This window comes from Phascolarctos cinereus, unplaced genomic scaffold, assembly GCF_003287225.1.
Source record: "Phascolarctos cinereus isolate Bilbo 61053 unplaced genomic scaffold, phaCin_HiC Scaffold_5;HRSCAF=322, whole genome shotgun sequence".
In the NCBI taxonomy this organism is placed as follows: Eukaryota; Metazoa; Chordata; class Mammalia; order Diprotodontia; family Phascolarctidae; genus Phascolarctos; species Phascolarctos cinereus.
In genome coordinates this window covers 123,389,682-123,415,256 of record NW_027555958.1, presented here as the reverse complement: position 1 = coordinate 123,415,256, position 25,575 = coordinate 123,389,682, and the positions used below count along the sequence as shown (strand labels likewise).

Genomic DNA, 25,575 nt, shown 5'->3' with positions numbered 1-25,575 from the left:
CAATATTAGATGCTAGAGTCACTAGGAAGGCTTAGAGTTTACTATTAGGAGTAACATGGTCAGACCTGCCCTTTGGGAAAATCACTCTGGCAGCTGTGTGGAGGATGGACTGAATATTGTAATAGTCCAGGTGAAAGGTGATAAAGGCCTGAATTAAGGCAGTAGTTATATTAGCAGAGAGAAGAATTCAAGATGTAAGAAATACTGTGGAAATAAAAAAACAAGATATGACAAATGATTGGATATGTGAGTTGACTGAGTGAGGAATTAAGAATGACACTGGGGCTAGGAATCTGGGTGCTTGGAAGGATGGTAGTGCCCTTTACGATAGGAATATATGGAAATGGAATGGATAGAGGGGAGGGGAGGGAAAGGCAATGTAATGAGATCTACTATGAAGCTCTAAACCCATTCCAGCCTGCTTATCTTGTGAGACTTACCTTGTTACACTGAAAAGAGGGATGAGGTGGAGGAGATAGAATATGGGAAATTCTTACTCCACAGTAACTGACTTGGAACAGAGAGGCTTGTGACAGTTATAGCCACAAGGTGACCTGGGGGTAGGGGGTGGATTCTGTTTGCATGACAGCTACAGGCATCTGAGCCATAGTTATGTTACTTAGGGCTGAAGCTCAAAAACAGACATTAAAGACCAGTAGTAATAATGGGTGAAGGTGGTTGTGGAATTATGTTGAAGATGAGCCTGTGATTGGCTATCCTTCCCACTTTCTGGCTGATTGCTCACATACCCCTTAAGATCATGCCACAGACCCCCAGTGTCACTAGGTTGCCTCACATTTAAAAGTTATTTCACTATAATTATTTACAGGTTGAAATAACAACTTATCAAGTTGTAAGTAAGAAAAAACAACACCATCAATTTTACTAAGATTGGTTTATAGGATTATGGATGTAGATGTAGATTATAGATGTAGAATTAGCAGGGACCATTATTTTAATAAAAGCCTTAAAAATATTAGCAAAGCACAGGATATAAAAATAAAGTTCTGCTGGATTCAGGTAGAGAGGCATTTAATTCAGTGAAAATAACAGCATTTTTAGGCATATGGGACAGGTTCAAGTCTTAGCTCCTACCCTTATGAACTTAGAAAAATTACTTAATTTCTCTGAACCTGTTTCATCATTTGAAAAATGGAGATAATACCGCTTCCACCACATACCTTATGAAGTTGTGGGGAAAGGCCTATAGAAAGGAGTTATCTTTGTAGTATTTTTAGTATATTACCAATGAATAATTGCACAGGAGAATCCACGTAAAAGACAGCACAGACACATGAATGGAAAAGGAAAAGGAGCTGGCCAATCATGTAGCAAGTGTGAAGGATAACATATGAAAAGCCCATGTGCTCCACTGGTATATATGCTGTGTCAAGACTTTCTGGGGAAGGACTCCAGCACACTGAGATGACCCTCACCCTATAACTTCCTAGAGGGCTCTGTAAGGTAAGAGTCGGGGGTTAAGGGGAATTCCTTTGGGGTTAGGGATTCTCTGTTGTTAGTTTGTGAGGGTTTTCACACAGACTGAAAAGAAGTGGATGGGTTATAATCTGACATCAATGAGGGCATAAATCCGTTAATATATCATTAATTACCCAATCTACAAATAAGTTAAAAAACCTTTTATTAAATACATACTACATAATCATCCCTGCCCTCAAGAAGCTAACAAAGACCTAAGTAGCTTTGTCATAAGTACGATGCAGGAAGTGACCAACAAGATAGAGGCCTAGATGTGTTCTGACCCTCATGATGTCTTAAACCTCTCCAAAATAGGAATCATGCCCTAGAGATAATGCAATTTCAGTTGTCTCCATAGTCTAGGACACGAAAAATCCAAACAAGATAATAATCTGTTGAAATGCCAACAGAGAAGAATCCCTGACTCCTTATAAAGTCACTCGGCAGACCCCCACCTACCTCCTAAAATCCTCCAGGAAGCATGATTGTATATGCTGACCCACTTGTTTGCAACAGAACTCAACTTTATACCCTGACCCATTCCTCTATCCCCCAGTGCCACAGAGATGCAAACAGAAGAAATTAGTTTTGCCAAAACAGTGATCAGCCAGAGGGCAAGGGGAATTGAGGCAGGATGTATGTGTGGTTGTGTGGTTGTGTGGCATTCCATTAATCCTAAGGGAAAGAGCACAGTATCCATCTGGGGTCAGTTCTATTCCCCAGGAAGTCACTTGAGGCACAGACCTAGGGTGGTAAATGGTAAAATACCCTGTCTAAGAAGAGGCTGAGACACTCTGAGATCCAAAACCCGAGAGAAACTACCATTAAACAGGAGGGAGTCAAAAAGTATGCAAAAGAAGAAAATAAAGGGGAAAAAAACCCCTGAAATTAGCAAAGATCTCAGAAGGAAAAAAAAAATAAATTAGAAACATTGAGCACAAGTAGATAAACCAACAGGGAAGACAGTAATAGCAGAAGGAAATATGGCCTCCAGGCCAAATAAAAGAACTTAGCACCTATAAATAAATATTGCAAGGCAAAAAAAAGGAATCAATGCCTAACGAAGCCAAAGAGCCCAAGAGAGCATGCAACTATAGCAGGATATTTCTAAATGGTTTAAAAGAGAAATAAGAATTGTGAAAGCATAATCCATGTCCTGAATAGCAAAAATAATTGCCAAAATAGGAAAATCTGAATTCACAGTGGCCTTACCAAAGAAACAAAAGAGGATAACTGACTGGGAATGCAAATACACAGAAGCAAAAGGCAGTCTGGAAGAAAAAAAGCACAATGCAATAACATTAAAAGAAATCACTACCTCCATACAAGCAAAATATATTGAAAAGCTGCATAGAGACAAATTAGAGATGACAGGGTTCCCAGGAGAACATCAGTCAAAAAACCTGAACGCTACACTGCAAGAAATAATACAAGAACACTGCCAAGAATTTTTGAACATTGCAAACAAACTGTCAATCAAAAAAATCCTCCGATTACCGCTAGGAAAAACAACAACAACAAAACTATGCTGCAAACTCTGAGACACCTGGTTGTATCTGAGATACAACAAAATGGGAAATGACTATGAGAAACACTTTTGAATACAAAAGAAAAAAAAATTCAAATAACATAAGACTATTCTGCATCAGCCAGAACCACAGGAGGACATGGAAAAACATATTCCAGAGTAAAGAAGCTCAAGATGCAGCCCAAATTTACCCTGCAAATATGAACCTATTAATAAAAAAAGGTAAATGTTCAATTAAAAAAGAGGTGTTTGAAACATTCCTAGAAAGAAAATCAGATCTAGAGAAATTATTTGCTTCTCAAATACCCTAGACAATGGAAATACAAGAAGGGTAAATAAATACAGTAACCGAGGACAACAACATAACAAAGAGGGAGACCATTGAGAGATTTCTTTCTAAATTTATGTGAGGTGACAACAACAAGGATAAGAGCAGAAATCAAACAGAAGTGATGGTGGAGAAATAGTCCTGAAACATCATGGAGTAAGTCTCATAGCACTCCGCCTACAAGTGGATAATTTTTTTTTTTTGCAGAGCTGAGTTATAGAATAGGAGGGCACACAAAAGGGGGTGGGGGAGGAAGAAGACAGAGGGGAATATATGACATACCCTAATCAAGTTAAAGGCTAACAATGAAAGGGAAATATCCTGTAGTCTCTCAGGAAAAAGATAGCCTTCCAAAGGATGAAAGATGGGGCAAAGGAAGAGACTGAAAAAGGGAATAAGAAAGAAGAAATATTATTTCAGTGGTGGTAGAGGAAAACTACTGATGAATGCTCCTACTGGAGAAAAGAAATGATCTATAAAGAGAAATGTGCACTTTACAATAGGTAAGATCTGCAGGGATTTGGTGCTTACAGAGACCATTCATTCTGCCTCAGGCAATCAGAGCTCCTGGGGACTAGAGACACCTAGAACAGAGGAAGGGCATAGACCCAGGGAAGTGATTTCGAGGCAAATGGGGGGAAAAAATTACCAAAGGTATGGTAAAGGTCAATAAGAAATTGCACAATCAAGGACATAGGAAAATCTTATCATGGATAACATTCTCTCTATCACCTATGGGAAAGTGGTATTTCTAAGAGTGAGGAATAACAGAGAAGGTCAGCAGGCAAGATCTACCAGACAATAACAGAGTAATTGTTTTGATGAAATTTCAAATAGGTATACCCTGGAAGCTTTAATTTCATGAGAAATAGAGAGACTAAAAGGGCCTAAATAAGTATAAGGGTCATCAATCAAAGAATAAAAATCTAGAATATACAGAAAAAGAAGATGGATAATGAAGAGAATTAAGGGGGAAAATATTTTTTAGAAAAAAAAGTGCTGAAAATTTTTAAAAGTCATGAACAAAACAAGTTGAAACAAAGGAGAGGAAGGGATACTCTACTTGACCACTTCTTGACTGAAAAAAAAAAACAAAAGGAGGAATCAAATAACTACATAAAAGCAAAAACGGAAAAGGCTCCCCTGAAAGTCTATAAAGGAAAAGAAGGTACAACCTCACTGATAAAGAGTTTCCTCACTTAGGAGTTGACTACCAAGGAAATCATAGGCCTAGTTCAGGAAACATTTGGAATATTACTAGATGTTTATTTTTAATCAAGGGATTAAAAATGAAATAAATAAAATAAAACCAGCAATTTTCCCATATCCAGTACTAAGAAGGGAGAGGAATTTAGTTGATATATAGAATTTTGGGAAGAGGAAACTCCTTCTGAAATGCAAGTCAGCACTGGTGTCTGCAACTTAATTGGGAGAGAAAGTACAGTGTGGAGAAATGGGAAATGGTAGCTCTGGAATATAAAGAAGGGAAAGAGCAGGGAAAGGAATTTTGAATTGAGGTGGCATAAAGTGCCAAGTGGGGAAGGATGGCCACTATGAAAAGAATGATCTCTAAGCAGATGCTAAAGATAAGCTTTGCTTTCTTTACAAGTTTACTTATACCTAGTCTCACACCTAACAACACACAGTTTTCAGAACTATGTCTTGCTATATGGTGAGATTTTCTTGGTCTTGTGGGTTGTCATTTGGAATTCCCTTTGCTTTTATATTATGTATACATACTTATACATATATTTATACATATATAGTATGTATACTTTGTATACATACTTATATATATATATACTTATACGTATACTTATACATTGCCAAAACAAATTTATTACTTTTTAAAAATAGAATATCCCATCTCTGCCACTTACTACTTTATCAGCTTAAGCAAATCATTTAAACTTCTATCCATCTCACTTTTCTCATCTGTAAAGGGGCCTATACTAGATGTAAGGGGTTATACTACATCAATATTTTTAAACTTCTTTTGGGTTATGGACTGCTTTGGTAGTGTGGTGAAACCTATGAACCATTTCTCAGAATAATGTTTTTAAATGAATAAAAAAAAATATAGGATCACAAAGGAAATCAATAATTTTGAGATACAGTTATCAAAATATTAAAAAATCAACCTCATGTCATACAGTTACAAAATATAAGAAAATCAAGTTCATGGGTCCCAGGTTAAAAACTCCTAGACTAGATGATCCCTTTTGGTAATAAAGCTATAATCCTATAATAATACTTTTATCTTCTAAAGAGGAAAAGTGGGGAATTTATAATTCATAAAGAGACATAGCTTAACATAAATCACATGTTCATCACCATTTTGGGGAGGGGATATATAGTCACGAGTCTCTTCTATCTGGTCAAACACCAAACACGAATAAGAAATGTAGTCTTACCATAAGTAGGTAAAATATACATGTTGAGTGGCACCATCAGCAGAACTAAGCACCCAAGAAAAATAAAGGGCACTTCATAGCCAAAGGTTTGGTATAAAAAACCACCTAGAGGAGGTCCCAAAACTAGGCCCAGCCCAGAAAAGGTTTCAAGGCTTCCCTAAAAGTAAGAAAACAAAGAAAAACCAAGTCAATGTGTTTCATTAGCAGCATTAAAACTGTTAAGTACTTAAAGACCACCCAGAAGTAAACTTTATAAAGCCATTTCCCCTCATCAAAGTCAAGCTAGTTCCCTTGGAGTTTAAGCTAGAGGCAGTTATTTTGCTGATAAGGTACCTTTTGGTAATAACAGGTATAGGTGTCAAGCACCTACCAAAAAAATTCCCTGCCACTCATAAGGTGCTTCATCAAGGAGATAAGAGGGCACTTAAGAGTGAAGTGTAAGCTTATTTGTAAGAAATGAGCAGCAGTACAGAATCTAGAAGTTAGAGTGGTATGTGACAGAACCATCCATACAGTTGTTTTACATCCATGCATTACACAATCTTGGAGATTTCCATGGCAGTAGGAAGGCCCAAAAGGTTGTCTTTTCCCATACAAGGAGGCCAAAAGAAGTACCTAAGAGGGGGGCAGCTAGGTGGAGCAGTGGATAGAGCACTGGCCCTGGATTCAGGAGGACCTGAAGTCAAATCCGGCCTCAGACACATAACACTTACTAGTTGTGTGACCCTGGGCAAGTCACTTAAACACCACTGCCCCCCCCCAAAAAAAAAAGAAAAAGAAAAAGAAGTATTATCTAAGGACCTCTGAATATTTCAAAGTGGAAGATTAGGACCCAACATTTTATGCTGTGCTACAGGCAAATTTGCTGGTAGTAGCTACATTCATACTTCTACCTAGCCAGAAAAAAAAAATGTTGTATCAAAGAAAATTAGAGGTGAAGGGAACAATTTGGCTTTTACCTCATGTACTTATATACTTCTAACTTCAGAAGACTGTGGAAAATGAGTTACACCTTCCTAATCAACTCCAAAGAGTCATTAATGATAATTTGGTGGCCCTGAAATATAAGATAGAAATGCAATATATTTCTGATACAGACCTGTGATTTCATCCACATTGGGATAAAAACTGGTGAGAAAACCCTTTCTACAAAGGAAAATGTTCAACTGTTTGGCAAATTACAGTCTTAAAGGGCTACCTAGGGCACTGAGAGGCTAAGTTCAGGGTCACCCAATTGGTATGTTTTCAGAGTCAACCCAGGTCTTTCTTACTGTAAGGCTCTTATTTTCTAACCTACTTCTCAAGGACCTAGTATAGCAAAAATATCAGGAGAAGAAAAAAAAATATTAATATGTATGGGAAGAAGGGCCCATTGCCTCTTTTGATGTGTGAAAAACTCAGGGACCAACAAAGATTGGGCAAGCACTTAACCACATACCATCACTGTAGCTACGTTATTTGGAAAAGCTTTTGCAACAATAGAAGACGATGCAGTTATTGATGCAGCAAAGCTCATTGCATCTACCGCTCTCAGTAGAAAACACATAGTAATAAATACTGGTCCATCAGGAGCTCGGTCCAACATACTATAAAAGAATAAGGACAATTCTCAAATATACTGTTTCCTCCCCAATCAATAGATCAGCATAACAGTTTGATTAACAGAGCACACATTCAATTTCTTCAAGCACTGGGGGACAGGCATTAAAAATTTTGTTTTAGGTCACACTCACAGAAAGGAAGAATACTGATTTTTAAGAATCTGATTTGTCCTGGGGTGACTCAGTTTCTTCTTTTTTCCCCAGCTCTTAAGACAGTGTTCAGAGAATGCACAGTTCCACAGTGCCTGGCACATATGAGGTATTGATAAATGAGGGTGCAAACTTAGCATCTTCAGAGTGATTTGAAACCCTTTAGTACCACCCTAAAGATGGAACAGCTTGGACAGAATCACTCAGAATGGCTACAGGTCCCTCGGTTTAGACTTTTAACTTTCATAACTTTGAACTGCCCTCAGGTCCCTGGCACTGGTTGGCCTAAGGTAAGGAGGAAGGACCTGTGATATCTTTTAGAGTAGGCTTGCTGTTACTCATTAGGGTCTACACTACATTAAAACTCTAACAGGTTAATGGGTACCTTGATGGTAATCGAAGCTTGATGGGTCCCCTAGGAGTGGACTTTGTAAAACTAGAACCAGCTACTATTACTGATCTAATAAGAATCCCAGAGCTCAGCATAGCGACATTTCTTCTACTCTCTTCCAGTTCCTCTCATTGCCTAAACTGATTTTCAAAAGGCAAGAAAATAGAGTGAACATCAAGTAAGTAATAATGTTATGTGTGGGTTTTTAAATACATCTCCCACTACTTTCCTAAGAGTTTAGCTTTCATTGCAGCAGAGGTGAAATAGGAAATAGACAGTTTGACTAGAAAGCTTTTGGATCTTTGTGTCACCCAAGATAATAATCTTTTGCATCCAAGCTGGATTCTGTTTTTTCTTGCCTGGACTCTCTGTATTCTAATTCTAACTATGGTAGTGATATGGTTTTTTTTTATTTCATTATCTTTAAATGTTTATTACTTATTTTCTACATTTTTTTTAAATTCTGAGTTCCAAATTCTCTCTCTCCCCCTTGTCCCTCCCCAACCCATTGAGAGGACAAGAACTATGATAGGATATCAATTATACATGTGAAATCAAAACACATTTCCATATTATCCATATTGAAAAAAAAGCAAGAAAAATAAAGCAAAAATTATGCTTCAGTTTGGCTAGTGATGTGTTATGTTGAGAACAGAAGCAGGCCTGGGTTCTCTTCTGTGGTCACTCCAGCATGATGAATCCTGGGCACACAATACTAAAGGGCACCAGGCCAACTCAGCTTTATGCTTAATTTTACTCCTGGGAGATATTCAGACTAGGGGTTTCTAAGACATCTAAGAAACAGAGCTGGCACTTAAATTTTACCTAAAGGGGAACCAAATGTTGTTGCTAGTTGCAGGTGGTAAATTTTGGGTTGGCTGTAGATCCATAACCAGTTACTCATGGTCTTACCTGTTTCTTTCAGTCAAGTTACAAGCGAGAAAGTACTCAAAGAGGTTAAAAGGGGAATGCTACCTTATCTCAAGAGTTACTGAAAACTAAACTCAGAGCAGTTGGGTGCCCCACCTTGCCGAATGAGCATTTTGCTGTTGCTGTTGTTCAGTCGTTTTCAGTTGTGTCCAACTTTTCATGGCCCCATTTGGGGTTTCTTGGCAAAGATACTGGAGCAGTTTGCCAACTCCTTCTCCAACTCATTTCAGATAAGACAACTGAGGCAAACAGGGCTCAGTGAATTGCCCAGAGTCACACAGCTAGTAAGTGTCTGAGGCCAGATTAGACCTCAGAAAGATGAGTTTTCTTGACAACAGGCCTGGTACTCTACCCACTGCACCACCTAGCTGCCCACTGATTGAGCATATTTGGTACTAAAGAGACAGCACAATGGGGGCATATGAACGAAAAATGAGGGAAAACCATGGTTCTAGAGGTTTGCTTTTCAGACTAATGACTCTCCACTCTGCCTTTGAATGATGGCTGCCAAAAATAAACTAGATGCAAAACACTGAAACTTTTCAGGGGTACCTGGTATCTGATTTTTACATCTTTACCTCATTTTAATCAGATGACTATATAATTATGCTCCCTCAACACATATATGTTTCTCTATATTAATTTGCTCATGCTTGTTAGTAAAAGACTCCACAGTTGTTTATTGTATATCACTTATGGCTTAGCCCTCGATGAACTGTGATATTCTTGTGGATAATACATATTTTCAGTTCTAGCTTTTCCATTTATTTATTGTATTACTTTAGACAAGTCATTTAACCTGTCTGGGCATCAGTTTCCATATCTTGAGGATGAAAAAGAAACCCTTCATTTTTACCCTCTTGCCACCTCTCTTACCAGTACCTAACATAATGCCAGTCATACAGAAAGAAACTGAAATAAGTTTTTATTTATTTAAATGCACTCACACAAATTTCAAAATGAATACAGATTTTGAAGTTGATGTCTAACCCAATCCCCAAGCACAGAAAGCCAGACACTTACCCAAAGAGAATTGTAGTTCCTCCTGAGACAAACATGCCTCCCACAAACATGAACTTTGTTCCAATGTATACAAGCTATAAATGGTTAAAAAACAGTAATGAGTTAATTACTCCAATTCTACATTTATGTTAATAAAGCTGAGTATCCATTATATCTAATACTGTACTAAGAGACTCAGGGGAATTATCCTTGTATCTCTCATGTATCTGGTACATTGCATTTCACATATTAAGTATATAATAAATGCTGAATGAATGAATTTACAGAGTTATGGGGAAGATTGTGTCATATAATATCTAGCATTTATATAGTGCTTTAATGCTTGCAAGACGCATTAAAAAATTTCTCATGTTATTCTTACAATCCTAGGAGATGGGTGCTGTTATTATCCTCATTTCACAGATGAAGAAACTGAAAGAGACAGATGTGGCACTCTATCTCCTATTAGACGGAAACATGAAAATAGCTGTCTGTTTTGCATCTTTTGGCTTGTTATTATATATCAAGTCAGGATAAGAGATCTTCAAACTTTTATGCTAATTATTTTAAAATAATAATTAAATTTAACTGATTCATTGTATCCCTTCTTGTTTTGGGTACAGTCCCTTCTCATGCTTGCTTCTTGGAATCGCTACTTTCCTTCAAGACTTAACTCAAGCACCACCTTCTACAAGAAGTCTTTCTTGATACTGTCAGCTGCCTTCCCTCCCAAAACTAGTGGCCTGACACTGTCACTGTCCTGGTGCAGGCCCTCTTCACCTTATACCTGGACTATTTCAACAGCTTGCTGCTTGGGCTCCCTGCTCCGGTCCATCCTCCACTTAGTGATCAAATTGATCATCCTAAAGCAGAGGTCCAACTATATCATGTTTCCACCCCTTCTCCCAAACAATAAAATCCAGTGGCTTCTTATCACCTCCAGGACCAAATATAAAACCCTCTGTTTGAGTCCTTCATAACTTGGTTGCTGCCTACCTTTCCAATCTTATTGCACCTTACTCCCCTCCATGTATTCTGTGATCCAGTGACACTGGTCTCCTCGGTGTTCCCTACACATAACACTCCAACTCCTGACTCAGCATTTTTACTGGCTATCCACCATTTTTGGGCTTTCTCCCTCCTTCTCAACAGCTCCTGGCTTCTCTAGCTCTCTTTAAGTCTCATGCTGGGGACTGGAAGTCTAAAAGCTTGTTTATAGACTGACTACTTTGTATTCATTTTGTATATATTATGTGTGTACTTATACAGGTTGTCCCAAAAGTCTTAGTGAAGCTTGAAACTGTTAAAGTTTAAAATTGCAATGTTTGGGACCCCCTGTATAGGTATCACTTGCTCCTTTATGGAAGGGATATTTCTCCACTATTATCTTTGTATCTCCAGCACTTAGTATAGTCCCTGGCACAAAGTCAGTCAGTTAGGCAGTCAATAAACACTTATTACATATCTACTAGGTGCCAGCTAGGTAAAGTGGATAGAGTGCTGGTCCTGGAGACAGGAAGACCCAAGTTAAAATCCAGCCTCAGACACCTACTAACTGTGTGACCCTGAGCAAGTCAGTCACCCCGTATTTGCCTAAACATCCCTTCTTGGATCACTGCCTTGCATAGCTCAATGAAATTATGAGCTATGCTATGCAGGGTTATCCAAGAAGGACAGGTCATAGTGGAGAGCTCTCACAAAAAAAGGGGATCCACTGAAGAAGGAAATGGCAAACCACTCCAGTATCTTTGCCAAGAAAACCTCAAATGAAAAAAAACAAACAAAAACCAGTTCACGTGGTTATAAAGAGTTGGACTGAACAGTAACAATGTGCTGGACACTGTGCTAATGGCTGTGAATACAAAGATAGGCAAAAAACAGCCCCTACTCTCAAGAAACTCAGTCTAAGAAAAGAGACAACATGCAACATAATACATAAAAAATGCTCATTGATTGATTAGAGACATACAGTGTATAATGAGGCTTTGCTGAGTATGCCAGGATTACCTAAGATGAAGGAAACCAAGAGACCTGCCATCTTCCACATGGGTGCCTCCATCTTAGGCGATCTGGTAATACTCAGCAAAGCCCTATTCTAACAGTATTAGAGGAATGTGAGTGGACTTGGGGTTTCACTGGTACAGGGAACTACAAGGTGAGGAAACTCTCCACAACAATTCAGACCTTCTCCCCACCCTCAGTGAGTTGGTATTTCTTCCACCAATATATATTTCAAGTTCTAGCTTTTCCAATTATTTACTATGCAACCTTAGACAAGTTACTTAACTTGTCTAAGCATCAGTTTCCTCATCTGTCAAATGGGAATAATAATAATACATAAATTACTTACCAAACTCTTTTGCTGTGATCAAATTAAACAAAATGTAAAATAACATTATAACCATATATCACTATATAAATGTGTGCTATTATTATACTTAGGAAATACCTACAAATTTATTTATTAGGTGTAGTTGAGACAAAAAAATCCTTTACTTAAACCACTGCTTCTGAGAACAAGAGTGTAAATATACAAATAATTCATGATATTTCTTCTACCCAATATACAGCACTGATCACTTTTACATTAAGTAGAATGAAGGGCAGATCATTAAGAAAATATGATAAATCAAAGATCATCATGCAACTACAATTTACAACTCTAAAGACACTTACGTATTTCCCAAACAACAAGGATGACAGCAAGTTGAACACAGCATAACATCCAAAGATCATTCCAATAACTGTATTGCTGACATTTTTTTTTTCAGCCTTTAAAGGAAAAACAAAAAATTAGTATAACCAAGGCAAAATAAAATCTTTAGAATAATAGTCTTACTCTTCCAAATTCTAGTGAAAAGAGCACTGGATTAGGAATCAGAGAAGCTGGATTCAAATTCTATCTCCTTAAGATATTTAAAATCACAAGTTCAAGTTCAAATCTGGCTTCAGACACTTAGTAGCTAGGCAGCCCCCAGCAAGTCACTCTACCCTTTTTGCCCATTTCCTCATCTGTCAAACGAGCTGGAGAAAGAAATGGTAAACCACTCCACTACTCTGCCAAGAAAACCCCAAATGGGGCTCTGAAGAGTTGGATACGACTGAAAAACAACTGAACGACAATGGATGTTATCTAAGAATCACATAAAAACAAATTATCAAAACTATTTTCAGTCTGTCCCACCTTTTGATATAACTAATTTCATAAAGATACTATCTGCTACATAAAAAAGTACTTCTTTGTCCTAAAATTCTACATCTTAATCTTATAAATCAACCTTAGTACAACTGACCATGTTGTTTTTTCTTACTTGCAACTTGATAAATTGTCATCTCAACCTGTAGATAATTATAGTGAAATAACTTTTAAATGTAAGGCAAGCAGGTGATACTTTGGGGGTCTGTGGCTTGATCTTAAGGGGTATGTGAGCAACCAGCCAGAAAGTGGGGAGGATAGCCAATCACAGGTCCACCTTCAACATAATTCCATAACCACCTTCAACCAATTACTCAACACTTTCCCAATTCTGGTCTCTAATGTCTGTTCTTGAGCTTCAGCCCTACACAGTACTTATAACATAACTATGGCTCAGATGCCTGTAGCTGTCATGCAAGCAGAATCTAACCCCCTGTCCCCAGGTCACCTTATAGCTAATGCAAACCTCTCTGCTCCAAGTCAGTTACTGTTGAACATTATTTTAATAAAAGCCTTAAAAATATTAGCAAAGAACAGGATATAAAAATAAAATTCTGCTGAATTCTGGTAAAGAGGCTTTTAATTCAGTGAAAATAACCCTGAGCTTTTAGGCATTATGGAACAGGTTCAAGTCTTAGCTCCTACTCTTATGAACTCAGAAAAATTGCTCAATTTCTCTGAACCTATTTCAGCATTTGAAAAATTGTGCCTAAAACTAACCCATCATTTTCCTTCCAAAACAGATCCTTCCTCATAACTTCCTCATTCCTTCACTGCTCCCAAATCTAGCCAGATGCCAGGTCCTGTTGATTCTCCTTTTCCAACAACCTCAGTATTCAATCCCTCCTTTTCACTTCCGCCACAAAAGTTAAAGCTCTTATCACCTCTTGCCTGCCTAGTTGCTGTACTTCTCATAATTCCTCTCAATGATTTGTATTTTTATATTTATATTTTTTAATCTGCATACATATGTATCTACTGTTTTCCCTGCAGAATGCAAAGTACATGTTATCTGACCTATTAATTAAGAAATTTTGTGATTAAGAAATTTTGTCAACTGTTTCTATCAGATTAACACAAGGAAGAAAACAGGTTAAGTTTTAGGTACAACATGCTGAGAACTTAGACTCAGAATGGTTTTGGAGAAGGGATAATAAATGGAACAGAGGGCAATTAAACCTGCAACCTTCCTTACTTTCTTGCAATCTAATGAGTATGAATTAGTGCAGGAATTAAAAACGTATATCCATGGGATCCCGGGATTCCATGAGACAGCTCTAGTAGTTCCTCAAAAAGAAAACATAATCATGTTTATATTTGTTCTACCATCTCCAGGCTCTAACTCTACAATACTCCAGGAGTTAGGTTGCTAGGGAAAAAAATACTAAAGAGCAATTATTTAGTAGTAGTGGTAGTAGCAGTAGTAGTAGTAGTAGTAGTAGTAGTAGTAGTAGTAGTAGTAGTAGTAGTAGTAGTAGTAGTAATAGCTAGTGCTTACATAGTACTTTAAAGTTTACAAAGCACTTTACAAAGATCTCATTTTAGTCTCCCAAAAACCTTAGGAGGTAGGTGCCAATTATTACACTCATTTTATAAATATGAAAACTGAGGCAAACAGAGGTTAAGTAACTTGCCTAGGATCACATAACTAGTAAGTGACTGTGGTCAAATCTGAACTCAGGTTTTCTTGATGTCAAGTCCAACACTCTATGCACTGTGCCACCTAGCACTGTGCTGAAAGAAATTAAAAATTAGACTCATTTCAGAAACATTAATGACTTCCAAACTTTCTAAATAGAAACTGGTGAGTCAGCAAACCAAAGTCTGATATAAACACTAGGCTAAGTAAGTTATTTTCAGTTATTTTTTTCTATTGTCAAGAAAAAAACAACAACAACTCAAAAGAAGAAAAATCAGAATGTCCAGTAAAGTTCCACTCAGCAGAAATCAATTACATAGGCCAGGAAACTCCAAGGAACTGTTCATATTCTTTTGGTAAAGGATTTACTTATATCAAAATGAGAGGCACTTATGGCACAAGGGATAGCACCCTGCACTTGAAGTTTGGAAGACCTGAATTAGTATACAGCCTCAGTCACTTTCTAGCTGTGTGACCCTGGGCAAGTCACTTAACCCATCTCAGCCTCAATTTTCTCATCTGTAAACTGGGAATAATAGTAACACCTACCTCTTAGACTTGTTGTGAAAATCAAGTGAGATAATATACATAAAGCACTTTGCAAATCTTAAAGTGTTATATAAATGCTAACCATTTTTACAATTTATATTGGCCTCGGAGTCAGGTAGACCAGTATTTCAGTTCTACCTCTAAGAAACTCTGGCCATGTGACCATGGACAAGTCATTATATCTTTCAATGCTCTAGACAACTCTCTAAGAATATTAAGTTGCAAAGAAGGTACCCATCTGAATAGACTGGTAAAGGGAGTTTCCCTTATCCAAGAGTTCTCTATCCCAGTGAAATATTAGCTCTCTGTCGCTTGAGATAAGTGGCCTCATGACTCTGCTTAATATCTTTTTGCCAAGGTAAGAGTTTATTTACTGATATTTGTTCTCACATATTTAGACCTTCTGTATAACATAAAGTACTACATTTGCCTTTTTTTCTTAAGAGGACAATTAAGTCCAACACTAACCTCTCTGTACTTTAGGGCAATGTGGGGGGGGTGGGCAAAGATATAATAAACCTCTTACCTCATTAGGGAAAAATGGTCCCAATATCGAATAGCACATCATTGATCCCAAATTAATAGAAGCAGCAGATATTAATGTAGAAACCTGTTCTCTTGAAAGATATCTAGATTCTTTTCTGACAACCTCTGGCTGGCCATCATCTTAAATACAAACAATCTGAGGTTACATAAATTTAGATACTACTAGCCAAAATATTTACACATTAGCTTCTCTCTCTCTCATACACACACATATACACACACACTTTATAAAAATATATATGAATAGATATGTTATACTCTTAATATATATTTTTATAAGAAAATTAACATTAACAGTAGTTTTAAAAAAGAAACAATTCATTAGCTTTTGTAATTGAGGTACACAATCTCCATCTTGTTTTACTGTGATTTTAGAGACATACAGTTTTCATTTTATATATTTGGCAATAAGTATTTCAAACTAGAAATTTATAAAAACATCTAATTAGCTTAAAGGGAACATTATAAATAAGACACACACTTTTGTTGTTGTTCAGTTGCATCCTGCTCTTCCTGACCACATTTGGGGATTTCTTGGCAAAGACACTAGAGTTGTTTGCTATTCCCTTCTTTTGTTCATTTTACAGACAAGGAACTGAGGTAAGCAGGGTTAAATGACTTGCCAGGGTCAAACAGCTAGTAAGTGTCAGAACCTGGATTTGAACTTAGACCTTCCTGATCCCAGGTCCGGAACACTGCCTATTGTACCATCCAGCTGCCCCATATATTCTCTAGTAATGCCCAAAACAGGGGAATGAATTTCTGGGTTTTGCTTTGATGAATTTACAAATCTTTTCTGACCAGTTTCACATTCTAAAATATATTAATTTGTCACACAGGATTGAGTGACAGCTCATTTAAAGGTATTAAGGGAAATGAGGGTATATGCAAATTAGTAAAATCAGACAGTGGGAGGATTACAGGAGGAATAGTATGCTCTAACAAAAAAAAATTCTTAAAAATCTGGAAGTTATATCACATTCAAACTAATTAATATACTCATGTCCTTTTAATTCATTATTATAACATATATTTTATTTTATTAACTACCTCCCAATTACAACTAAAAAAATTAATTCATTTTTAAAAAAAAATTTGAGTTCCAAATTCTCTTTCTCCAACTCCTTGAGAAGGCAAGCAACATTATATTGGATATACATATGAAATCATGCAATATATATTTCCATATTAGCCATGTGTATACTTTTAAATTTAGCTTTTATTTTTAGGACAATCACATTCAAACTAGTTATTATGCACCTTTTAATTAGGGCAGCTCGGTAGCCTGAAGTGAGTGGATTGAGTGCCACCCTTGGAGTCAGGAAGACCTGAATTCAAATCCAGCCTCAGATGCCTAGTAGCTGTTTGACACTGAGCAAGTCACTTAACTCTGCCTCAGGTTCCCTTTTTGTAAAATGAGCTGGAGAAGGAAATGGCAAACCACTCCAGAATTTTTGCCAAGAAAATCCCGAATGGGGGTAAGGAAGAGTCTGAAAGGACTGAACAACCACCACATTTTAATTTAGCTTTTATCTTAACGACTATTACATTCAAATTAGTTAATATACTGATGTACTTTTTAATTTAGCTTTTATTTTCAGAACTAGTTTTTAATTTAATGTAAAAGCTGCAAGAACGTCCCAATACTTCTAAGGTCAGTAATTGAGACACTCACTAGTGCAGAAATAGTTGCAGCTCCTTTCCCCTGAATGTTTCCAACAAGCTGCATTGGTTAGTAAATAACTAGAATGGCCCAATGAGAGAAACCTCGAGGGAAATGATTTCATTTGCATACACCCGAATATCCTCGAAATTCACCAAAAAAGTAAAAAGAAACAAAACTAAAACCTAACACCCAAATCGCTTGCTACACACTAGCAAATCTGGAATAGCAACTACTGAACGAGTCCGGAAGGGATTACAGAAAAAAAATAGAATTAAAAAAAAAGCTGGAAGGCGGAGTGAGGAGAGGGAAAAAGAAAAGAATAACAGCGTGCTGAAGAAAAGAATAGCGTGCTGGGAAAGAGAGAAGACATAATTATGAAACACAGTCTGCTCGCCAAAATTTCCTGTTGGGAGAAAAGTGCATGCATGTCATGGGTACAGAGGGATTCAAAAGTCATCTATCCCAACACCCACAGTAAATGACTATCGTGAGTAGTCATGAGGACTTTTCCTCGGACTAAAGGATCCCAAAGCTATCCTCCAGTCTCGGGACGTTTCTTTGGGGAGTGGAGGGGAGGAATAAACCCTTTCTGATGCCTTTTAAAAGCCTCGATACACTACTTCCCCGACAACCTGAGGTTAAGTTGCTTTCGGGCACATGAGGTTTGTCCATCCTAAGCCTGGGGAGCCGGGAAGCATGCGACTTCTTGGGATGGAATCGTGACTGAGGCGTCCGGGATTCTGCCTTCGCACAGTAAGCACCAACTTCTCTGGCCCTTTATCTGTGCGCTAGTAACCTTCGCAGCTCATGAGGTTCTCAGCCTTAACACTCAGGGGTAGAAGGTTTCCTGGGGAAGATGGTAGGGTAGCTTTTTTTTTCTCCTTTCTTTCCTTCTTTTTTTTTTTTAAAGGCACAGTTCACTACCGTAATTGCCAAAAAGAGAGGGGGAACTCAGACTGTAATCCACACGGTAGTACTTCTGTTTGGTTAGCATTGGCACATAATCTAATCCCTTTCAAACCTAAAAAAAAAAAGGCATAGATGTTAATTAAAAATCAAGAGGAAACAAAATATACGCCTGGAGTTTGATTCGGGAAATGGAGTTGTTTACTGGGATGAAAGAAGACAGTGCGGGGCTTTTAAAATTAAATTCGTCAAATTCATGTGCTGTACTGCCTTCATAACCCTGCTTTTTAAATTGCTCTAAAACATCGGAAAAAGCATAGAATGTCAGAAATGGAAAGGAGCTGAATATAAAGATAAATTTGCCCTCAAAGTCTTGGGTTCTAAGCTATTGTTATCAAATTGTTAGTGTTTTACGGACTTGGACTCCAAGGTCGTGCCTGAATTTAGTGAAGTAAGAATTAGAGTGCTCAAACTCTACTTACAGTATGGTAAAACTGAAGTTTAGTGCTTTCTAGAGCCCCCACCCAATCTTAGTAAATCATTGTCTTCATGGCCCCACCTTTTAGTTAGCCATTGTTACTGAGGTTAAAAGTACAAATATTTATGTATGATTGGTCTCAAAGAAGGTATGGCAACACATTAATGTATATTACATATATTAACTTCACTATTGACAATTAAATTTGGGGATAATACAGATTCAGTTTATTCTCCTCCTTTTGGGCCATTTTACTAGTCATAAAAAGACCTCAACTCAACATCAAAGTGTGACACTCCACTTGATCTTGGACCTAAAGAATGAGAAACCATGAAAATGTGGAACTCAAAGTACTTGATTTGTACTTATAGGCAGCTTTATGGTGGTAGCCAATATACTGTTAAACACAGTTTATTACATTTGACTTTCCATGATCTGTCTCACTTTGGCAAGAAAGATGAATAGTGATCTGAGGTAAGCTCAAATTTGTGGCACTTTTATTTGAAGTTCTGCTTCTCTACAATGGCCAACTCAGATGCTTCACTCTGGAAGCAAGGTTCTGGAAGGCTCTGCCAATGTAGCACACCCACATCAACACAATCACAGATCCCTGAAGCAATGTATATCTTCCAGAGAATAGGAAGTGCTTCATAAATACTTGTTGACTGACTGGCTACTGATATATTAAAATCTACTGAGTTTGCATTGTGGATCTAGTCCAGACTACTCATTTTGTAGAGAACGAAACTAAGTCATGAGAAAGTACCCTGCCAAGTTCACCAACAGAATACAGGTTTCTTGATTTCTGGTCCCATATTCCTTTCAATAGATTAAAAACAAAAAACAAAAAATGAACAACAAACTCTTAAACTCAACATGTCCAAAATGAAATGAATTCTCTTTCCCCTAAAACCCTTCTCCTTTTCTATTGCTGTCAGGGGTAGCACCATTTCCCAGTCACACAGGCTTGCAACATCATCTTCCACTCCTCCCTCTCAAACTCCAACCTCCTTCATATTCAATCTTTTGCCAAGTTCTGCCTATTCTACCTTTGTGAAGCCTTTCCCTTTCCCTCCTTTGACACTGCTGCCACCACAGTTCACATCTTCCACACCTCACGTGTATAATAAAACAGCGTGTTGCTGACTGTTCTAGCTGCCTCAGGTCTCTCATCACTCAAGTTCATCCGACACTCAGCTGTCTTCCTGAAGTGGAGTTCTATGTCATCTCCGTATTCAGTAAACTACAGTGAATCCCTATCACTTCCTGGATGAAATGTAAAATCTTCTGTTTGGTTTTTAAAGCCCTTCCTAAACTGGGTCCTTCTGGGATGCAGTGATACTGACTTCTTACCGTTCTTGCATAAGCTGAGCTCCAGACTCTGGGTGTTTTCATTGGCTGTGCTTTCTGCCCGAAATGCTCTCTATCCCTACCTCTGCCTCCTGGCTTCCTTCAAGTTTCAGCTAAAATTCCACCATTTTCAAGAATATTTTCCTGGTCTCCCTCCACTCTGATATTATCTCTAATTTATATTGTGTATATATTTTGTTTGTACACATAGCTAGCTCCCTAATAGTTCAAATAATGAATCCTGTGAAGTGTTCACATTATTTAAATTTGTACTTCATGCTGGGAAAACTAGAAAATACTATGGCAGAAACTAGGCATAGACCAACATCTTACACCATATACCAAAATAAATTCAAAATGGGTACACAATTTAGATATAAAGACTGATACTATAAACAAAGCTGGAAGAAGAAAGAATAGTTTACCTGTCAGATTTATGGAGAATAGAAAAATTTATGACCAAACAAGAGATAGAGAATATTATGATATGTGAAATAAGATAATTTTGATTACATTAAACTGAAAAGTTTTTGCACAAAGCCAATGCAACCAAGATTAGGAGGGAAGCAGAAAATGGGGCAAGATTTTCTAACAAAGGCCTCATTTCTAAAATATACAGAGAACTGAGTCAAATTTATAAGAATACAAGTCATTCTCCAATTGATAAATGGTCAAAGGATATGAATAGGCAGTTTTCAGATGAAGAAATTAAAGCCATTTATAGTCATGTGAAAAAATGCTCTAGATCACTATTGGTTAGAGAATTGCAAATCAAAACAACTCTGAGGTACCACATCATACCTATCAGATTGGCTAACATGACAAAACAGGAAAATATTAAATGCTGGAGAAGATGTGGGAAAATTGGAACACTAATGCATTGTTGGTGGAGTTGTGAACTGATTGAACCATTGTGGAGAGCAATTTGGAACTATGCCCAAATGGCTATAAAAATGTGTATACCCTTTGACCCAGCAATACCACTTACAGGTCTGCATCCCAAAGTGATCATACCAATGGGAAAAGGACCCACATGTACAAAAATATTCAGAGCAGCTCTTTTTGTGGTGGCAAAGAATTGGAAATTGAGGGGATGCCCATCAGTTGGGGAATGGCTGAACAAGTTGTGGTATATGAATGTAATGGAATACTATTGTACTGTAAGACATGATGAGCAGGCAGACTTCAGAAAAACCTGGAAAGACTTAAATGAACTGATGCTGAGTGAAGTGATCAGAACCAGGAGAACATTGTACACAATAACAGCCACAATGTGTGATGACTAACTTTGACAGACTCATCTCCTCTGAGCAATGCAAGGATCCAAGACAACTCTAAAGGACTCATGATGGAAAATGCTGCCTACATCCAAAAAAAGAACTATGGAGTCTGAATGCAGATTGAAGCACATTATTTGATCTCTTTTTTTTTCCCTCTTTATTTGTTTCTTCTTTCTTGTGGTTTCTCCCATTGGTTCTAATTCTTCTTTATAACATGACCAATATGGAAATAGGTTCAATAAGAATGCATATGTAGAGCTTATTTCAGACTGCACACTGTCTTGGGGTGAGGGGAAGGGACAGATGGGGAGAAAATTTGGAACTCAAAATGTCACAGAAGTGAATGTTAACTAAAAATAAATTAATTAATTAAAAAAATAAATTTGTACTTCATACATAGTTGTTTTCATGCTGTCTCTCCCATTAGATTGTCAACTTTTGGAGAGCAGGGACTGCTTTTGCCTTTGTTTGTATTCCTAGAGAGGAGGAACATATCTGGTATATAACAGGTACTTATTAAATACTCCTTGACTTGACTTGAATAATATTGTCTAGCTGGCAGATGTATGATTTTTAAAACATTTTTAAGAAACTGACCTGAAATAGAGAATACAATTAGTATGGCTTTCATGGTTTAAAAGTATCCATTTATTTCATTAATTAGTGTTAATGATTCCATTCAATTTTAGAAAATCATTAAGTGCTTATTATGTGTTATGTGCTGAGGATACAGGACCTTTGGAAGTGCTTAAAATATAAGACAAGATAAGAACATGAACATGTGGGAAAGTGAGGGAAGAGCAAATGACAGGTCCAGGGAAATAATTTGAATGAATAAATGAATGAATGAATGAATGAATGAATGAAAAAAACATTTTTAAAGTACCAACATGTTCTCAGCAATTTGCTAAGCACTGGGATACAAATAAAAACAAGAAAGACAAGCCCTGTATCTTTGGTGCAGTGAATACAGAACTGGACCTGGAGTCAGAAAGACCTGATTTCAAATTCTGTCTCAGATCCTTACTAGCAAGTCACTTAATTTCTGTCTGCCTCAGTTTCCACATCTATAAAATGGATAATAACAGCATCTACCTCCCAGGGTTGTTGTGAGGCTCAAATGAGATAATATTTGTAATACTTAGCACAGTGTCTGGCACATAATAAGTGATAACTGAATGCTTGTGCCCTCCTCCTCCAATCCTTCCTTCTACCCCAAGGAACTTATATTCTAATAAGGAAAGACAACACCTATGGGGCCTATGGCTGGGGTTGGGGTACTGGTAAGGAAGGTTAGACTCCTTTCAAATAAGATCAGACTTTGGATGTGTTCTCCAGGCAACAAGTCATGGGGACAAGCTTTTAGTGAAAATTTGAATAGATTTGGTAGTCATGTACATAAAGGTGATTCCAAGTTATGAAACACCAATATTTAAGGAGCATAAGGAAGAAGAGTCAGAAGAGGAATAGTCAAAAAGATTGCTAAATAGTTTAATGGGTTTTTTTTAAATGAACTAAGTGTTTTGGTTATAATTTATATTTTCTACAAATCTTGAAGTGGCAGATAATTAAGTTATGGCTATTTATTGTCTGTCTCCCTGGACTATTTACAAGCAGCTGACAGCAACAAAGCCATGAGGTAACCTTCTTAGCTGGAAGTATTAAGAATTACAGAAAACCTTCCAAACATAAATCTCCATCCCTCTATCCCAAATTCCTAGTCTTTCCCAAAAATATATCTCCTTCTTTCTCCATGCTGTCCTACATACACATCTATATATACACACAACCCAAATCCTTCTCCTGTACTCTCCCGATAACATCCCTTTAAGAGGAGCCATGGGCTATATAGTTGGGGCTGCAACCTCCTGTAGACTACGTGTGTGTATTCACTTATGCAAAAAAAGTATAAAAAGCAATGAATGCAGCACCATTTAGTGGAACTGACCCAAGAGCAAAGGGATTAGTTTAAAATTATAGCAGGTAGGATTTAAGTTAGATTTGAGATCAATTGATCAATTAACAAGCATTTATTAAATGCTTACTAGAAAGCTTCATGAGTAAGCTTTGCTTACTAGAGGCAAACTGTCCAGCTCCCATATACCTACTTCAGCAAAAATTTTAAGTTTGCACCATACCAAAAAATGATTGAGAAATCCAATGAGAAACTATAAGAAGTAGCTTCTTCCATACTAGAACTGCACAAGAGGTCAGCCAGAAGACTAGGAAAGAGAGCTAACTGTCAGGGGTGTTTAATAACCAGCTCTGTGGAAAACCTGTAAATACGAAATGCACTTTTAAGCTTAATCTTCATTATTAATATTTTTTTCATCACTTTCTTAAGAGTAGAACTCAGTGATGGGAAATCGACAAAACAGTAAGTCAAGCCCTGATTTGTAGCATTTGCCAATTTCTGAGGTGTAAATGCTCGTCATGAAAATTTAATAATCAGCTCTTAGCCAGTTTGAGCTGACTCCAGCATGCCCCTGATGCCAGTGTAAAGCATTATTCCAGAACAAGTAGAGTAGACAAGAGACATATGTAGCCTGCAAAGCTCTGTGACTGGAGACCATGAACTGAGGGGCTCCCCTGAGAAGGCCTCAGTATGTTCAAGAAAGCTCACAAGTAGGTCTTTGGAAAGTGCAGCAGGCAGCAAAGACAATGGAGCTGTAACATGTAGATCTAGACACTGTTAGGGTCGATGAGTTCCCTGTTTCTCTCAGGACATAAGACAGGGCCCTGAAGATTCAGCATTCTGAACCTCAGAGGTCCATTAGGACTAACTCCAGGGGTTAAGGATCAGCCCAGGAGAACAGGTAACCCTGGGTTAAGACTAAGCAGGGCTGATCATCCCACTCAAAAGTGTAGCATGGGGAAAACCTAGCCCCAGAACAAAGCTCCCATTCAAGAACTGAAACTGGAGAAATTAATTAAAAAAACACAACCAAAAAACCCACTAACCAATATGAAAACTTCTTGTATATCTAGAGATATTAAAAAAATAGTAACTGTAAAACTGGGTTTAAATCCGGGCTCTCCTATTTATGGTGTGACTTCAGCAAAGTCATTTAACTTTTGTGGACTCCAATTCCTTATCTGTTGATTTTGTGGGTTGAATCGAATGACTCCTAAGGTCTTTTCCAGCTCCACATCCATTATCCTATGATCAGTGCCTCAAACAAAACTCTACATGTACACAGGGACTTCAAATAACATGCTAAATGCTTCTAATTTTACAGATGAAGAAACTTTCTCCTCCTGTGCCTTGGAGCCTCTTCTCAGGTTCCTGTGTTCCCCTAGTATCTTTGGAACAAAAATAAACTTTTTCAATCATAAGCCAAAATTCTCAATAAACATTGGGTGCTAGCTTGTAACTTTTAGGTCAATAGGCAACTACTAAAACAACATTTAATAATTAAAAATCTGATAGTTCAAAACAATACAGCTTTTAAGTGTCCATCAACTCCCAAGATGCAGCTATGCAGTGGAAGGATGTGTCAACATTTTGAATGAAAATGGATGTGAAAGGACTTTGAAAAAAGAGCACCTCACTCTTGTGATATTAATCTTGACTACTGTTATTATAACTCCTTCTTTAAATAAGGAATGTGATTATTAGAGTATGAAACAAGCCTATGCATCACTGCTCTTGTCCTGGTCAGGAGTTATAAAATAGGTGATTCTCTGTGCCCCTTCCCCTTCCCCACGGAGTACTTGTATTTATACTTCTCTATTTCCTTTTCTACTTTGTTATTTGGGGTTAATAGCTATTCTACCACATTAAAGTTCAGTGTTACCCTTGGGAAGGTTAGTTTTCAAGGATCCCCTAGTTCCATTGCTCACCCCAACACTATGCCACTGAATGGCAAGTAATTCCTAAAGGAAGAGAGTAAGTCTGGATTTTCACCTAGACAATGCCTTTCAATTTTCTCCCATTAAAAACGGATAAAGCATTACAATTTATACTGTTTACCAGACTACATCCAGGAAACAAGCAGTTTCATAACTGTTCTATTTTTTTTTTTGGTGCCCCGTGATTAACATGAATCACCCTCCCTTCCTCTTTTTGGCCAAAATAAATTTTATCATTTTTTTGGAGAGAGGGTTTTTTTTAACTTAAAAAAAAATTAGCTGAGTTAAGA

General features: G+C 37.4%; 1 protein-coding gene across 2 annotated transcripts in view; it reads right to left on the bottom strand.

Annotated features, from left to right (window-relative positions):
- Nucleotides 1-18,309, bottom strand: part of SLC18B1 (solute carrier family 18 member B1) — a 41,813-nt gene extending 23,504 nt beyond the window's left edge. The window contains exons 1-6 of one of the 2 annotated variants that reach the window (XM_020987092.2): nt 18,052-18,309; nt 15,734-15,873; nt 12,500-12,595; nt 9,845-9,918; nt 7,188-7,335; nt 5,750-5,906 (exon numbers count right to left, since the gene is read on the bottom strand). In XM_020987092.2, coding sequence (XP_020842751.1) covers nt 5,750-5,906; nt 7,188-7,335; nt 9,845-9,918; nt 12,500-12,595; nt 15,734-15,873; nt 18,052-18,091 — 655 coding nt within the window. In that variant the 5' untranslated portion in view covers nt 18,092-18,309. The remainder of the gene's footprint in view (nt 1-5,749; nt 5,907-7,187; nt 7,336-9,844; nt 9,919-12,499; nt 12,596-15,733; nt 15,874-18,051) is intronic. The other variant, XM_020987093.2, reaches the window with a different exon arrangement.
- Between the last annotated feature and the right edge of the window lie 7,266 nt (nt 18,310-25,575).